The 18,271-nt window shown below is 40.9% G+C and overlaps 1 protein-coding gene across 1 annotated transcript in view; it reads left to right on the forward strand.

The window, feature by feature from the left end:
- Positions 1–213: 213 nt before the first annotated feature.
- LOC127580441 (phosphatidylinositol 3-kinase C2 domain-containing subunit gamma-like) overlaps positions 214–18,271 on the forward strand; it is a 149,003-nt gene continuing 130,945 nt past the window's right edge. The window contains 4 exon segments of the mRNA XM_052033916.1: positions 214–324; positions 7,718–8,951; positions 13,032–13,153; positions 17,320–17,477. Coding sequence (XP_051889876.1) covers positions 7,770–8,951; positions 13,032–13,153; positions 17,320–17,477 — 1,462 coding nt within the window. The 5' untranslated portion in view covers positions 214–324; positions 7,718–7,769.

Consider the following 18,271-nt stretch of genomic DNA (forward strand, 5'->3'; position numbering starts at 1 on the left):
TCCAACATCCTTCGTCTGGTCAATACTATTACATTCATCTTAGCAATGCCAAGAATGAGATTTTATGCATATTGCATAGTTTATTTGTAAACCATCAGTTCAGTATCTAAACCTGTTTTGTTTCTTTCCCAGCCAGGTTTCATTTACTGTAATAGAACTTCTTCCGTCTTGCTCTTGGTTGGCTGCCTGGTTAGTTCTACTATTTAAACCCCCCTGAGTTCCAACCTGTACCGGTGGAGATGTGTTCCACTTTTGCTTTTTGTTTCAGACAGCTGGAAGTTAAGAGAAAACTCAGAAGTTTCAAACTGTTCTCAACTTTGAAAGGTAAATTTATTCAAATCAAATCCATATTCACAGAACCTTTTATTGAAGTAGCAAGCATGTGTTTAGTGTACTTGAGTCACAGTTTAATCACTAATTGGAGGCATGCTGTCAGCTGTAAAGGGTTAGTTTAATGGGGATATGAGAAATCCGCTCCTTTCATCAGTATTACGAGGAGTTCAACAGTGAATCTTTGCATATAACACTTCGAGGTGCAATTTGTAATATGCGTGAAATTGATATTATAACGGGATTTCACAGACATGGACTATATTTTTACTTGGTTCAAGGTATCGAGCTATACAATAATCATGAATATTTTAACTATTTATAAATCCCTGGGGTATTTATCACAAAGGGGTGGTGAAATTTAAAATCCATGCATTAGGGAGGTTAACTGCCAGGAAAAAGGGGTTAGAAAGAGAGAGGGGAAATGATAGTACTATCGAATGAAAGAAAAGATTTATGATGCTGTCGCCGGGGCTCGAGGGACTGACTTATGGAGAGAGATTGAGCAGGCTAGGACTTTATTTGTTGGAGTGTAGAAGAATAAGGGGTGATCTTATAAGTGCATTCACCCTATCTATGCCCCTCATAAATCATGAGGGGTAGAGACAGAGTGAATGTACACAGTCTTTTACCCAGGATAGGCAATCAAGAACGAGAGGACATAGATTTGGGGTGAGAGGGGAAAGGAACCTGAGGGGCAACTTCTTTACCCAGATGCTGCTCCGTACATGGAATGAACTGCCAGAGGAAGTGATTGAGCCAGGTAGATTATCAATATTTAAAAGACACTTGGACAGGTAGATGGACTGGAAAGGGTTAGAGGGATAAGGGCCATGTGAGGGCAAATGGGATGCTTAGATGTGAATCTTGGTCGGCATGGACCAGTTGGGCCGAAGGGCCTGTTTCAATGCTGTATGATGCCATGACTCTGTGACACTAAAATATAAAACAAAGTGTCCAGTAAGGAGTGATGCAGAGGCACAGATTCAGATGGACAGACCTCAGTCCTTATTTCATCTGAAGAATTTATGTTTTATACTGCTTGCCTCTGGAGGATTGTCTCCACAAGTTTAATTTGATTCCTGCTTGCTGGAAACAACCTGCGATTGAGCAAGAAATAATCTTGCTTCTATTGACTACTTGGCAGATGTATTTTGCCTTGGGCAGATATCCACACAATGGCTAAATGCAGAGTTACCCAGGTGATAGAAGCAATTAATAAGGAGCAGAGATCCTGGTATTTCTGGATTTACCGTGCAGTCTGCGCTTTATTATTGCCATATCATTGAAAGCCTGCAGCTCAATGGTCATCTGGACTGTGTAGAAAGGGGAAGGGATCCTGCTTATCAAGACAGTCAGCTACAGTTCGGTATGAAGGTGATGAAAGGCTCGAAGATGATACAAAATGTTTTACCTTATCATACAATAAATGTGGAGGCTGAGTTTTGTCCTTCAGGAAGTGTATTTGTTTTCTTCACGCCTGCTAAGTGCATGTCTTCAAACACAGCCTTTATACAGGGATGCCAAAAAACAAGAATGACACAAGACAAACCCCCAAAAGCACTATGATCCCTTCTGGCTTGAAGGAGAACAAACATCAACTATATGCATTCAATCATCTCTGCATTACTGTACATTCATACACATTTCATTTGAGGTACTACTGTTTCCTTAATATTCATGAAGCCTTCTTTTATCTGATAGGTCTGTCACCAGCTTGGAATGAACGAGCTTTAATTAATTCAACTGTTATTCTGTCATTCTGTTTTGATTCATTACGAAGAGTATCTCTTCGTTTCTTCTTTCTCAGTTTGATCTGGTTCTAACTGGTTGTAAGGGGTGGTTATAACTCAGTCTCTGGTGAATCTTCTCTCACAGACGCTGAATAAGGAAAGGATGGTGGTAAACATCCCTGAAAGCCTAATTTTGTGCATGAGCTCTCCCTCACAGCTTAATGTTCCAAATTTGAGAGTTAATGGAATTATTGAGGCACAGTTATTCTTGAGCGCGGCTCTGAAATACTGAAGCTATGGTATCTGTTCATCCTGCTGCTCCCCAATCAAAATGAACTTGTTTCATGCATTGCAGCTGAATTATGCTGTATGGTTACAATGCTGGTAATCTTGAAGAATGTGAGGGCAAGTGACAGCTTGTGTTGGATTTTGTGAGCTTGTCATGTGATCTATTATTGGCATTGGACATGCTACCGTTGGTTGCTTTGCACAAAAAGCGAGGATGAATTTGCTTTAAGCAGGTATCTACAGAAGTACTAAGTTCAGCGTTACCAAGAAAAAGACCAGAGTTTCCGATGATACCCACAAGTTGGATCTTGCTTGTAGAATAGGTCTTTTTATGCTAGGAATGAAGAAATACTTGAACAGTGCCAGAAATATAACAGGAGCCAATATAAAGACATCTGGTTGATTGGGGAGCAGAACTCTCAACTCCCACTCTCTGTTACCACTGGCTATTAAAAACAGCCCTTGTGTTATCAATGGTGATGAATCAGTCACAGTTGGCTGTTGCCTCAGGGAAATAATGAGAATGAAATTTTAAAAGAACTGTTTTCATTTGGAGCTTGTTACATTTCCTGGGCTTTCTACACCCAATTGTTTTGTATTCAGAGTCATTCATTCCCTGTCCACGAACCATGCAGTCCAAAAATCAATGTGCCTTTCACGTGTCCAGCATCAAGTGGACCGCAGAGAGACCAAAAACTCCACCCTATTCTTTGGTCTGGCCAGTGCTATGAGTAAAATATTGATATTTCAAGGACACAATTTAAATTAACCAAACAAAAGTTATGAAATTGTCAAGGATACCTTTGATTGTTTAACAACCTTTTCTTCCTAAAGTGCATTCAGATAACAGTAAAATTGCCCAATCCTAAACTATTGGATTATGGCAGTAGCAAAATTGTGTCACAGCCTGCTTGAGATAAAAACAAGTGCAGTAATATTGAAATTGAAAACCTTCCTCACTGCTTTCCAGCTTACTGGAAGTACTCTCTGTCACATGATCACTTTGACCTTGGAAATGTAAACACTCGAGCAGGTGGTGGCTTAGGTCATGAGCTACTGAGGAGATATAATGAACAAGAAGCAGCGATTATGGATTCAACTGATTCGGAAAAGTTTCTTCTCCTGTACTTCTGCTCAGTTTAACCCTGGGAGTGAGTGAATTTCTGACTTAAGGCTCTGATAATCAACTACCATGGGACCTTTGGTTTCTACCTCCCAGAACAACTGAGAGGAAATCAAATACCTCCAGGTTTCTTTGAAGGACGGGTGAAACTAAGGAAACTAAAAAGTTCTCTCTTGAACTCAATCTGTTCTTCATCTGAAATTTAAATTGAATGATGTCCAGGGGAATGATGAATTAATTGATCCACAAAGCATTTTTGAAGAGAGAGGGGATTTGAACCAGAAGTAATGACAGCAAGAGACTCTTGTATCGAGGCCTGGGAGAACAATACTTTGTTTCTGGATGGTTCAGCCAGATCAGGTTGCTTTCAGTGAGTAAGTATGACTTTAATCTCTTGGGTCCCTAATCAGGAAAGATGTAAGGTAGTAACAGTAAGTGCAGAAATTCTTCATTTTTGTCATTGGTCCTATCTGGAATATGAAATATCTCATTGAAAGTGGCTGTTGAGGCAGAGACTATAAAACCTTTCAGGAAAGGTTTGGATAATTATTTGAAAAAGCTGGATCATGAAAGGGATCATAGTCGATGTCCCACTTGAGTAATGCCGTGCAGTGACTTCCTGTGCTGTCAGTTATATGATATGTTGAAAGTCAGCATTCTTTCAGCCAAATCTAACTGGGAATTCTTCTCTTTCTAAAAATAAATCACAAGGATCAGAAGAATAAAACCAGTCAATCAAAGTACAATTTTACCGGGAATGAAAACTGAAAAATCAGCATATTTCCTGGCAGGGTTGGACACAAAGGGGGGAGGTAAAGAAACAAGAGACGGCCAGTCATGGTGAGGAAGCTTAATAAGCTGTAAACTGGTTTGCTAAGAAGCAGAAGGCTAACTGAACATTTTGTAAAAAGTCTTCAACACCACCTAATTAGGTGCAGTTTCCTCTTTGTGAATATTCCTCGTCTCTTTTCACCACTCTTCCTTTGCTTTTTATTGCCAACTGACATTACCAGTTCCCTGAGATGATCTCCTATCTTACCTCTCTGCTCCATGTTTTATCATCACACAACTTAAAATGAATCAGATCACAAAATGTTTAAGATAAGGTTTTCTGTGTGTGATTGGCTTCCCTTATTTTGTTTTGCAGCCTTGTTAATAGCGTGCTTACCTTGCAGTTTTCAATTCTGACAAAGGCATCTGGCCCCAACAATGCTGTAATCTATATATTTCTCTTTTTACAATTGCTGGGATCTGTGCTGTGTGTTCCCGACCCTTTTGAGCAGATTTGCCATCTCTTCACATTGCTGTTTGTGGGAGCTTGCTCTGCACAAATTGGCTGCCACATTTCCTCCAATGGTGACTGCCTCTTCAAAAGTACTTCATTGCATGTAAAAGCATTTCAGTGCTTTGAGGCAATTTCAGTGAAACACAAATGGACTATATAAATATGAATTGTTCTTGCACATTTAGACTCTGCCACACACATACAAAACATGCAAACACACACATCACACACACCGCACATGAATGCACAGGAACACACAGACACACACAACATACAAACACATACACTACAAAAATACATACATCCACCACGTACACACATGCACCACATACACACACACAACACACAAAAGGGAAACCATAAATAAAAGGCATAGGTTTAAGGTGAGAGGAGAAAGATTTAAAAGGGACCTGAGGGGCAATTTCTTCATGCAGAGGGTGGATTGTATATGGAACAAACCACCAGAGAAAGTAGTTGAGGCAGGTAAAATAACAACATTTAAAAGACATTTGGACAACTGCATGGATAGGAAAAGTTTAGAGGGATATGGGCTAAACATGGGTAAATGAGATTAGCTGATGTGAGCACTTTGGTTGATATAGACAAGTTGGGCTGAAGGGCCTGTTTCTGTGCTGTGTTATCCTATAACTATGACTCTATGACACACACATAGAACACACACACACATACCACACATACATACTGTATGTACACACCCACTCATATCTAACAGTGGCAAAATCACGCTTGTTTACAGACTGTCAACATTCTGCATAGTTGATAATGACCAGGTATTTAGGAGAGGCTCACGACTTGATAAAGATGTCATTTTCTTTTAATTTTGTAAGTGAAACTGTTTTCACTGGGCTCCTGGCAGTGATGAATGGTGTGGCTATCAGACTGAAGTGTTTTATTTAAGCCTTGTTCTGCCTCTTGATGTAGACTCACACTAATGTGAGTTTACATGTGTTGTAATCACTGCTTGCTCCACACTATCTCTATAAAGCTACTGCCTGGTTCAGGAGGGTGGCATTCCCTCCCCAGCTCTCCCACCAGCACATCCCCAGCACCCCTGGGAACATCTGGACGTGCTAACTTGGAGGTCAACTGACATGACCTGGAGCCACTTTTTGCCAGAGGGGATGAACAACCCATCGAAAGCTTCAGAATGCAGAAAGAAATCAGTTCCATGATGAGACACAGAAGTGGTGTGGTTTGATTCAGCTGACCTCCTGTAGATCTCTCTCTCTCTCTCTCTCTCTCTCTCTCTCTCTCTCTCTCTCACACACACACACACACACACACACACACACACACACACACACACACACACACAGTATGCTACCACCACAGTCTACAAGCTGCCACTATTCATATTGCCTCTGAAACACTGATCAAGTACTACTTCTCTCTGAAATAAAAACAGAAAATGCTGGAAACACTCAGCAGGTCAGGCAACATCTGTGGAAGGAGGAAGTATTAATGTTTCAGGTGCAGGACCCTTCATCAAAATTGAAGTAATTTCATCCATCTATACTAATCCCATTTACCCACGTTAGGTCCATTGCTTTCTATTCCTTGCATTGTTATGATCCTATTGTACAAGCACCATCCACAAAACATAAAAATATGCACAGAGAAAGTACAAGATGAACATTACTAGACTGTGCATTTTTTTTACTCAGTGTCTCCAAGACACTGAACATTGCTGTCAAGATAATAGGTGACAGAGAATAAAAGCAGGTTGAGTAGAACAGGAGCAGAGGTAAACCTTACTTGCATCTAGTGAAATTCTGTTGTTGTTTTCTTTCTCGAGTTGTGGAGAGGCACAGATTACTGAGACTGGATTTGAATTTGCCCAGTTCTGTTTTATGTCCTTGCATCAGTAGCACTAAGGCTTAGTAAGGCAAGTCAAGATGACCACAAATGGCACCTTAGATTCTTTCGATCGACATTTGAACATGGATTAAATATACAGAAAGCATGAAATAGCTTTTTCACTGCAAATGACATGGCAATGTGAGGAAGAAGTCATTTTGCTCGTGTAAGTGATAAGGCATATCAGTTGATGGAAACCTTGCTGTCTCCTGCCAAACAAAGAGAGGAAGTATTTGAAGCTTTGGTTAAACTAGTTGAACAGTCTAAATGCCCCTCCCTAGTCTTACAGTTCAATGAGCATCCAGATGAAGCTATGATAGACTGAAATACTTAAAACCGAAATTGATTGTTCAACATTACTTGTATGATGCAAGTTTGGAGGAATTGTTGGGGGGAGTCATAGATTGTGGAATTTCCCAGCTCCTCAATGAGTGAACTGAAAGGAGGCTTTCATATTCAAGCAGGCATTTGATTTCTCGCAGATGGAAGGGTGGTAAACGAGACTGTTGACCCGTTCCATCACAACACATTGGAGCAGACAAAAAAGCACTGCAATTTCTCTTTAATAGTTCACCATTTTTATTTTGGTTCTTTCCTTATTACATGTTTACTTTATTACTCAGCTGTGATTTTACCTGTGCACTTGTGAACTGGCCAGACCCTCAAGAGGGTTTTTCCCATCACCTCGTTTCAGATGTAGGGGTTGCCCTTTCTTCTGCAATGGCTGGTCCCTGGAGTTGTTGCTGCAATCACGACCTGTCAGTCTTCTTTAAGTATAGTTGTGCCTGTTTTTTGGATGTTCTATGTTACCTCCAAGACACATAGGAGGCCCATTCATATCCTGCACCAACTGCGTCCTACTTAAGTCCTTCTCCAGACCTCACAAGGAAAATTTGGGCTTCTCTTGCCACGGGCTTCCCCCACCTTCCTTGCCTCCCTTTTTTAATCCAGGATTTTAGTCACAAAACTTCCCTGAGTTTTGAGGATCATTCTTTTGGCTCTTGAGTGCATTTGGTGCAAGCTGTTGCAGGTCAATTATTTGTAGTTAAAAATGTACTTCACAAATTTCTTGTTTTTCAGATTGTTCTGATTGGACTGGGATATTCCTATTCCCCGGATAGGAGCAATTAAGATGGAACCTTGGAGAATGGACATACCAGTGGACAAAACCCCTCCAGGTCATCAGCCATGTGCCCCTCCTGATCCTTCAGTGCAGGCTCCGTATGGCTGGCAACTAAACTATATGGAGGACGAAGAAAGTAGTGCACCTATAAATTGCCCTCAGCCAATACCCAATTCATTCCAATTTCACAGGAGCCCAAGTGTTGATAGTCCAATGAATCCACCGCCAAATTATCAAATGCCTTGCCCACCTTACCCACAAACATACCTGGACTGTCAGCAACACCACAATGAACGAGAGATGGGCAGTCATAGAGTAGACTATGGGCAACATCACACAGTGAGTCAGGGAACACTGACATCAGCTGGTGCACCAAATACTTGCTATTCAAGACCTCAGAACCCTTCTGATTGGCAACTTCCTTCAAGCCAAATGTGCTGTGGACAAGATCCTTTCAGTTTTCAGAGAAAACCTGAATTTGAATATGGTGAAACGATTGTACCAGGCATACAACAGGAACTGGATGCAGTGCAGACATCACACACCAAAACTGCCCCATATCCAGTTAGTCCCAAGCAAGTGTTGTATCCAGATCCATTTAATCCTGTTCCTACTATGCCAACTCCATTGTCACCTTCCTTGGGGAAAAACAGTGCTTTGATGAGTCCTGATTGGTCCTCATTCGATCAGCCAATAATACCCATTACATCAGAGCCCTGCCAATCTCCACCTGATCCACATCACTTGAACTGTGATCCAAGATCTACCCCACAGGTTCAAGATGCCATTCCACCTGACACTTATTCACCCAGCCATTCTCATCCAACTTTTAAAATGAGCCCAAGTAAAGAATCAGAACAACATGTACCAACAGAAATTATGACCGATCAGTTCATACAGACAGCAAACACTGAAGATGATTCCAGCTCCCTGAACTCGTCGCAGTTACCAATTGGTTTTGAGGCACTGGGACATTCCAGTACAAATGTTATTAACCAGTATTCGGACTCCCCATCAGTCTCAGATCCACCAAATAGTTACAAAACAGAAAGTACTTTGAATCAATTGTCACAACCTTTGCCACCAGCCTCTTCAATGAATTTTCCTCAACCAGATGTTCAGGTGGAGCCGTCGGTCTCAGACTTTCCCATCTCTGACTACCAACTCCCATCGCGACTTAGCAAAAGCACCGTAAGTAATGTTTCACGAATGAGGACATTATCAACCCAGAAGTAGAAGCTTTATCAATCCCGTTAGATTTCTGCACTGTCAGATATTGCAAATACTGAATTTCAGTAAGGAGTAAATGTTTTGAATATTCAGCTGAAATTATCAATGTTCCAATGATCTGACATTATATCAATATTGACAGAGAAAAGTCAGCCTCGGGGAGGACCTAGTAGGAGAGGTAGAGAGAGATGCATAAGAAGATGTAAAGATTTAAAATCAGGAGAAGTGCAGAGACTGAGGTGTCTGGGATAGAGGCAGGAGCTTAAGAGTGAAGAAAGGGATGGTTAAAAGCTAGAGGTAGGGTTAAAAGTGTAGGATACAGTTGTGGAAGAGAGCTGCAGGAGTAAAGAGTGGGGTAGAGATGATTAAGGAGCTGGGATTGTAGAGGTGAAGAGATTAAGGGAGTGGTGGTGTAGGGGTGCGGAATAGAAAGGTTCAAGGTTGGGAAAAAGTGTAGTGTGTGGAACACAGGTCCCAGGGTAGGCTAAAGGTTAATTAAATGCTCCAAAAATATGCCAATGTGTAATTGTTTCTGTAAGTTGGCAGAACAAATTCTACCACTGCTCTTGAGAAGCACATTCAGTGCAAGTTGACTTTGATCTCATCAGTAGTGATTGAATGGTCATGTTGTGCCACCGAGGATCAATACACTGAGCTGTAGTGTTGTTACTAAGTACCATGGTGCTTGGGAATAAAGCCACACTCATTCAAAATCAAGTGTCACTTCCTAATCTTCAATAATTGGTTGAACATAAAGTGAGGTAGAAGTTTGGACCTGACACCAGGCAGTGAGAGATACTGTGTTTGTAATGTTCTTGAAGTTAAAGCAAGTGGACCAAATGGGTCATTTCGGTATCTTAGCATTCTGTGAATCTAAATACAGATGGATAAAAATAATTCTGCTGGATTCCATTGAAGAATTTTTACCTGGGCAAAGAATCATGACTGACAGTGCATTACTGAGGCTTCATTTGATCTTTTTGAAGGGTGCAAAAGATCCCATAGAAAGATTCCAACAAAGAACAGGGCCGTTCAATGAAGTGTCCTGACCAGTATTTATCTTTTAACTCGTGTCACTAAAATGTGTTTTGAAAATCGAGCCTTAACATTGTAAAACTGATTATAGTTAGGAGGTACTACCATATAGCACTGTAGCACATGTTGCAGCTGTGGAGATGCTCTATAGTGGCAATTTCCACCTTTTCTTTTCATGAGTGAGCACTTAGAATCTTGACAAATAGAAAACCATGTGAACTACAACCTGACCTCTGTACCTGAATTCCAAACTTGTACTCCTGCTGTGAAACTTTGAACAAGTGAGCAAGTTGTTACATATGATGGTAGTCCAATCATAAAAGGGATTATGTTTTATGTATATTCTACATCAATGCACAGCCAATCTTGCCATTATATGTCTGCATGTCCTTTTATAATGGAAAATGTGTAATCACGTCATGCTCCAGATTAAACACAGTTCAATTATCCAACCATTCTCTCTACCACTTCACCTGATCTAAACTTGGACTTTACTTTCTGTGTGTAAGCTGTTGAAAATCTAAGTCTGTCACGTGCTATGAACCATAGAACCATAGAACCATACAGCACAAAACAGGCCCTTCGGCCCACCATGTTGTGCCGTCCATCAAACCACCCTCACACTATCTAACCCTTTCCTCCTGCATATCCCTCCACCTCACATTCCTCCATATGCCTATCCAACAAACTCTTGAACCTGTCCAATGTATCTGCCTCCACCACCACCCCAGGCAGTGCATTCCATGTACCAACCACTCTCTGGGTGAAAAACCTCCTCCTGACATCTCCCCTGAACCTCCCACCCATAACCTTAAAACCATGCCCTCTTGTCTTGAGCATTGGTGCCCTGGGAAGCAGGCGCTGACTGTCTACTCTATCTATTCCCCTCAATATTTTATATACCTATGTGCAAAATGATCCCATTTTAAATTCCTATGTGCTTATTTATAATGGAGTTTATCTGTGCATACGCTCCACGGTGTACCATACACCAGTACAGAGGCTGAAGTGTCACTAATTGCTCCATTCAGAGCTGCCATTGCTCCAAACTGTTTACATGGATTCTTTCTTTAACACAGTGACACTGATACAACCACTGCCCTCTTATTCCAAACATCAACAGAATAAGAACAAGATGGTACAAAAAACAAACTGCAAGAGGAACTCAGTGGACCAAGCAGCACCTGTTGAGGCAAATGGATGGTTGATGTTTCAGGTCGAGACCTTGCTTTAGCCTGACCTGCTGAGTTCCACAAAGTGTTTTTTTTGCTCCAGATTCTAACATCTGCAGTCTCTTGTGTCTCCAAGAACAAGATGGTGATGTTTAATTTGGATTGATTAAAAAAAATCACAGCTTCTCTAAACAAATTGGTTAAGCTGGGAAAATTAGCACTGAAAAATAAATTCCCAGCATTAACTTCTAATACTCCTGACTTGCAGGTAATTCAAATGGCATGGACTGTGCACTGGAGGATAACAAATGATTTCGCTTTGTAACACATTTTTCATTAGCACTTTTATTAAAACCCAAACACCATAATGTGTCTATAAAATAGATTAATTGGGTACAGCACACCACTGTACTTCTAATGATGGCCAGTAGATCGAAGGAGTGTCTTGCAAGATGAATGCCTCACTGTGGTGACTGAAGTCTGGCTCTTTGCTTAACTGCAGTAGCTCACCCATCCATAATAATAAATGATGCTGAAAGAGAAGCAAGAAAATGACTGATAGTACAAAGATGGAATGAAGGATCTGAGTAGCTAGTGAATGAGAGAGGGAACTACAGAATGAACGAGAGAAGAGCAGCATTCAGATATCTAGTTTGATGGCAATATCATAATGAAATCAGAAGGGACACTACGGTGCATATAGCTTGAAAGTGAAAGTAATTAGAAACTGAAGTACAGAGAGAGAGAAAACATGCTAAAAACAAGATTGATATTCAGCATTGTAGGCTTGAGGCACAGTGTGTTACCATGGAAACACATGCCCCATCCAAAATTTTCGTTATCTCCCTTGCCAGTGCTTCAGCATAAAAGTGTTTAAATTATAAAGAACTGATGCTATTCTGGCAGGAATTTGATAGGCTGGATTATCCTCTGTGACATGAGGTGGAATTGTGGACAAAATTAACCAGTGAGGCTTACCAGTATGTTCCCACTTACAATTAAGTTGTTTCCCACCCCTTCTCCCCAAGTTTCATCCTGCTCAAAGTGTGTAATCAACTAATGGAGAAGGATGTCAGTTTGTGTTTGACAAGCATTGTGTGTCCATTTAACAGTCTTTAAGATGCTGAGGTCCAGCAATTATTAAATTAACCAGTTATTAAAGCCAAATCTCTAATCCAGCCTGGCACAAAACTTTTCCAGATTAGAAGTAACTGTATAAATTGAGTCCATTGGAGCAACACACAATATGCTGGAGGAACTCAGCAGGTCAGGCAGCATCTATGAAGGGAAATGGACGGTTGACGTTCAGGGTCAAGGAACCAGGAATCAAAACGTTGACTGTGCATAGATGCTGCCTGATCCGCTGAGTTCCTCCAGCATTTTGTGTGTTGTTCCAGATTCCAGCCCCTGCAATCTCTTGTGTCTCCAAATTGAGTCCATTAATTATTTCAGATTAGATTTGTCTTCTTGGCATCCAAGTGATATTGTGATGTCTGCCTTATGTTAACATCTTGTGGCACATGGCCAACAGTGAGCTAGGAATTCAAGCTGTAGCACTCTTCCTAAGTTAACAATCCAGAAAGAAAATGAGTTTATTTATATCTCCAATCCCCTGGTGAACATAAGGCAATAGTCTTTCACCATGTATTTATACTATTCAATAATAATTTGGTTAGCACATCTGGAAGTCCTAACTAATACTTTGAGGTTTGGGATCTGAAGCTTACTCTGCTCTTCATTTCCCTCCCAACCACTGTGATGTTTAAGGTATTGCTCTTCTGTATTTGGCACCAAATGTCACATATTTCAATTCATGTTTTATTTCTGGTTACAGTTTTCTACTTCTTTTGATTCGAAACGTGAGCTACTACCTTTGGAGTGTCACCAGGTGAATTTGATACATAAACCTGAGGGGAGCAATGAGGAGTTTGCCACCTTCTGCGACTTCTTAAAACAGTAAGTCTAGAGTACTTGATACCTGTTGCCAATAAATTCTGATCTGTCCTTGTTTCTTTAAGAATCTGATTAACAAACAAAAAGACCTAGAGGTTTCACAGGATGAGCTATCTGCTGGTTCCATCGCACAGACGCCTCAGTGCGTTCCATTTCCATTGTCTGTGCATCTTTTTTCCTTTAAAATTAGTCTTTATATAAGAATTAATTTTGCACTACAGCTCCATTTGCTAGTGGTACCACAGGAGTTTCATATTTAACATACAAGCAATTAAATAATTTTACTTTTAAAATGTCATTGGATTAATAGACAAGACAATTGGATTTTTGAACATTCCACTCAGTGCAGGTGTGTGTACTGGGTAGATTTTATAAATTAGTGCCCCTATCACAAAGCTTTAGCTGATAGTTGCATATATTAACAATGCCCAATTCGTAAAATCTATCCTAATCTCAACTCTTGCAGCCAATCTCCATCAATCAAGAAATCTTTAAATTTAATTTAGTCTTTTTAATGGCCCTCTGCTCTCTCTGCCTGACCTCGTTTATATATTTCTTCTCACGCTTTAAGCTGCTTCGGCATTTCCAGTCTTGCCTCACGTTTGGCCTGGAATTTCCTGCAATCTATTTTGCTTTGTTCCTGTATATTCAAACTATCTGCAAATGATGTTCATTATTCATTCTTCCTTGAAAGACTCTGTTTTCTTGACATCTTTTTGCAAGGTGGTGCAGTGAGACAGGGCCATTGAATTTGTCATTATATGTGTTTCTCTACAATTTACATCTACCCTCCAGCGTTCTGCTTCCTTAGGAAGAAGTTTCATAGAATCCTTCACTTCAGTTGAAGTTTACTATTGCATTCTGGAATACCCATCATGTTTTCTTCTGCTTTTTAGTTTTTATTTTTGTTCTGCTTCTACTTTCTTCTTCTGCTGGGGTCTACCTTAGCTCACCCCATGTCCCTGCCCTGACTGAGTTAACAGGACCTTCCACTTCAGGTCAGGTTTGGCTATTGCCCTCTGGAGTGCCAGACACCTCTCCTTCTGCTGTTTAGTCATTTCATCTGCTTCTACTCTCCATTCTCCCTTTTTCTTCTGGGGTCCATCTGTCCCACCTGACCCCACGTTCCTGCTCAATGCAGGAAGGTGGCATTTGTATGTTTGACACTGCTGTCTCAGACTCTGAGGTCCCAGTCCATTTGGCATTATGAGTGAGCTCCTTGCTTTTCCAGATCCTATTATATTACCTCCTCTTTCACACATTCAGCAGCCAGATTTAATTCTGCTCTTCTAGCTGCCCAAACCATCCTCTTCCCATCCAGCGCAGCTTCTCCAAACAAATTAATTAAATTAGTAATTAAATGCCTAACTCAACTCATCCCTTCTGCCTACACAATGTCCATATCCCTCCATTCTCTGCACATTCATGTGCCTATCTAAGAGCCTTTTAAACACCTCTATCATATTTGCCTCCACCACCACCCCTGGCAGCGCCTTCCAGGTACCCCCCCCTACCCGCACATCTCCTTTCAACTTACCCTCTTCTCGCCTTAATAAATGCATGCCCTCTTGTATTAGACATTTCAACCCTGGCTGCTTATTCTATCTATGCCCCTCATAATCTTATAAACTTCTATCAGGTCTCCCCTCAGCCTCCACCACTCCAGGGAAAACAACCTAAGTTTATCCAACCTCTCCTTCATGCACATGGCCTCTAAATCCAGGCAGCATCCTGGTAAACCTGTTCTGCACCCACTCCAAAGTCTTCATATCCTTCCCATAATGGGGCGAACAGAACTCGATGTGCACTTTTGTCATGGAAATCACATGGGTGGTGCAAGGGTGAACCTTGCTTAGAAATACACGGTTGAGTTTCCAGAACCGTGTGTTCTGACTGGAAATGATGTCAATTGTACTCCAGAAAACAGATCAGGTTTTCAAAGACGTAGCACTGATGTGATGTGTCACAATTTCTAGGTCAACACCTGCAGCAGAATAATCACAACATGTTTCTCATCCTGGTGGGGCAAGCAAAGTAAATTGTGGTACAAGTTCAATCTTGCCTGCACACATTAAACGTTCCAATGTTTAGCACTTGCTCAACAATCTCCACTTTCAAAATTCAATTCCAAAGTGTTTGATGAGACCAATTTTGGAAGCGGTGTACAATGCATGTGTGTGCTTTTTGCTGCCCCTTTTCTGACTGCAAACAAAGACACACTTCTACCCCCAATGACATTCATGTCATAAAAACATATTTTTATTCACATTACACCAACAAGGAACAGAATCCGACCAGAAAGCTCAACGACAAGAAAAATAGCTTTTATTACACACAGCTCTTGGCTATGGCTCATTTTGTAGCACTCTTGCCTCTGTGAGCTTGTTGTTGTAGTGCAAGTCTCACTCCAGAGTCTGCACCACTAATGTAGATCACCCGGTCATTAATGTGTTATGGTTGTAGGATCTCACTCCGTGTAAATCGGCTGCCGAGTTTCCCACCTTACGATAGTGCCTGCTCATCGAAAGTAGTTGTTAAGCAATTTGGAGTATGCTGAGGTTATGAAAAGCACTTGTCATTGTCTTTATTGAGTTTGGATGAGACCCAGTCAAGTGTCCTCTCCTTTCCAGTGATTCATATGAAAACATGACCATATCTCATTTAAATCTACTATAATATCTTAAGAAGGTTCTGGGTAACTTCAATCTCACATGGCGCAGATCTAGTGATATTGTATTGAGATAATTCCACAAGAATATCAAAGTAAGGAGTAGGCCTGTCAAACTGGCTCTACTGACTATCAACTCAGTTCCACATTCCAGTCTACCCCACCCTACCCCCAAAAACCTTGGTCATCAGTCCTCTCCATTCTTTTGCTGTTCTGCATGTGTTACTCTCCTGTTCCATTAAATCCAGTAACTAGAAAATCTCTTGTGTGACTTGCAAAGACTGGCAAAATGCCAAAACATCAGCTTCTAGTCATCATCCTTGGTGGACAGTGCAAGGTGAAACAGAGCAGTGTGTACATCATATCCTGGTGTCTGACTGAAATAACAATCTCTTTGTGGTTAATTGGTTTTTCTCCAAGTGCTTCATTTTAATATGTGTGTCATTAGCAGAGAAGTCAGTGTGCAGACACATCGTTGTCAATGATATAAACTAATGCTGGCCCTCCAAACCAACACAGAAAGTGATGGAAATCCACAGAGAGTCCATTAGCATAAGTAATCAGGAAAAATGTGGACACCAGCCCTACAACCAGACTTTAATGCAACTTGCAAATCACTGTGGTATCTTATTGCCCTCTGTGGCCTCAGATAGTTTACTCAGGTCCCGTCTTTTACCTTGCCAGCTCTTCTTGTTCGGCTAAAGACACAGAGATGTTGCATTATGATCAGTCAGCTTTCTGTTGAATTAGAAGACAATATTTTTCCATTTTGGATTGCCCATAAATTGTGCAGGGGACAGGGAAAGGGATCTTGAAAGGATGGTGCTTCAAACAAATTGAAGGAAAATCATTGCAAGATCGGCAAAAATTAATCATAGAAGCCAGCGCTTAAAACTTCACAGTAAAATGGTATAATTTAAAAGGCTTTTAAGCCCTAAAGTCCTATTTGAGGTTCACTCTTTACTGCTACCCTTAGGGCAAGTGCAGGTGGCTTTCAGTTCTTAGGATGGGTAACCATGAACATAATTGAAAAGAAAAAAAAATGCAGATGCTGAAAATCTGGAGTAAACACAAAAAATGCTGGGGTCACTTAGCAGGTCAGGCACCACCTGTGGAGAGAGTAACAGAGTTAACGTTTCAGGTTAGTGACCTTTGATCAGAACACCCGCTGAGCATTCCCAGCATTTTCTGCTATTATAACCATGAAAGATATCCTGTCTTTTAACTTTACAGATACAGTTAGTCCTGCTGTACATTTATGCAATTTTTCCCTTCTTATTTATCTCTTGTTTTACAAATTAGAGCTTACATGGCTAGTTTATTTCTTTTACATATTTAGTGTGTCACAAAATATAGCCAAATATTTTATTTGTTGGACGCAAAGTGAAATTTAATTCATCTCTCTCTTTCCCTCTCTCTTGCTCGCTCTCTCTCTCTCTCTCTCTCTCTTTCTCTCTCTCTCTCTCTCTTGCTCTCTCACTGTTTGGTTTCTCTTGCACAGACTGAGAGCTAAACACCCGAGTTCTGAGATACAGTCCAACTCCGGTCTGATCGCCAGTGTCGTCACAGCTTTTCCCGAGGAGCTTCTCTGGGTCTGGCGTATCCCTGTCACCATTGTGTCAGATGTTTTTACAGAGCCAATGCAAGGATTCCCATACGGTTGGTAACTGTTTAATATTCAATGGATTTTTTTTTACAAGCCCTGAAGGACAAGCCCACTATTAACACACCCAGAGAATCTTCACTTTCTGAACCTGTCAGCAATAAGCCACTTAAGTCCTCTTATCTCCAGTAGATGTGAACACAGAGAGGTATTAATTTTTTCTTGTGAAAAGCGGTGAAAGATTGTCACACCAGTTTTATATTACAACTCAGGAACCCTTTGCAACCAGTTAATCAATTCATATTCTTACTCTGCAACTGAAACACTTAAACAAGAAGAAAACACAGTTCTTTTTAACATTTTGTTTTTAACATTGGCATCGCAGGCAAGATTGGCACCAATTGCTCATCTTTGATCACCTTGCTAAAGGTGGTGGGGAGCTTTCTTTTGGAACCCTGGTAACCCAAGTGTAGATGTCGGTCCCTTGGTGCTGTTAAGTACAGAATCCCAAGGCTGTGATCTGACAACGATGGACAAATGGATGAATCAACTCAAGTTAGGATAGTGTCTGGTGAGGAGAAGTACCTAGAGGATCTTGTGCTCCCATCCACCTACTGCCCTTGATTTTACTCTTCTATGTGAAATCACTAAAGTTTTGTTAAGCATGAGTAACTTAAGATATGGAACTGAGATACAGAACAACAATGATATTTTTGTAGTGCAGCCACTGTTTTAAGTATGGAAATATGGCAGCCACTTTGCACACAGGTTGATCCCACAAATAACAATGAAATAAAATTGTTTTAGTTGTTGATTGAGAGGTAAATGCTGTTAGGACACCTCCCAACTC

This window comes from Pristis pectinata, chromosome 19 (genome assembly GCF_009764475.1).
Source record: "Pristis pectinata isolate sPriPec2 chromosome 19, sPriPec2.1.pri, whole genome shotgun sequence".
Taxonomy (NCBI): domain Eukaryota; kingdom Metazoa; phylum Chordata; class Chondrichthyes; order Rhinopristiformes; family Pristidae; genus Pristis; species Pristis pectinata.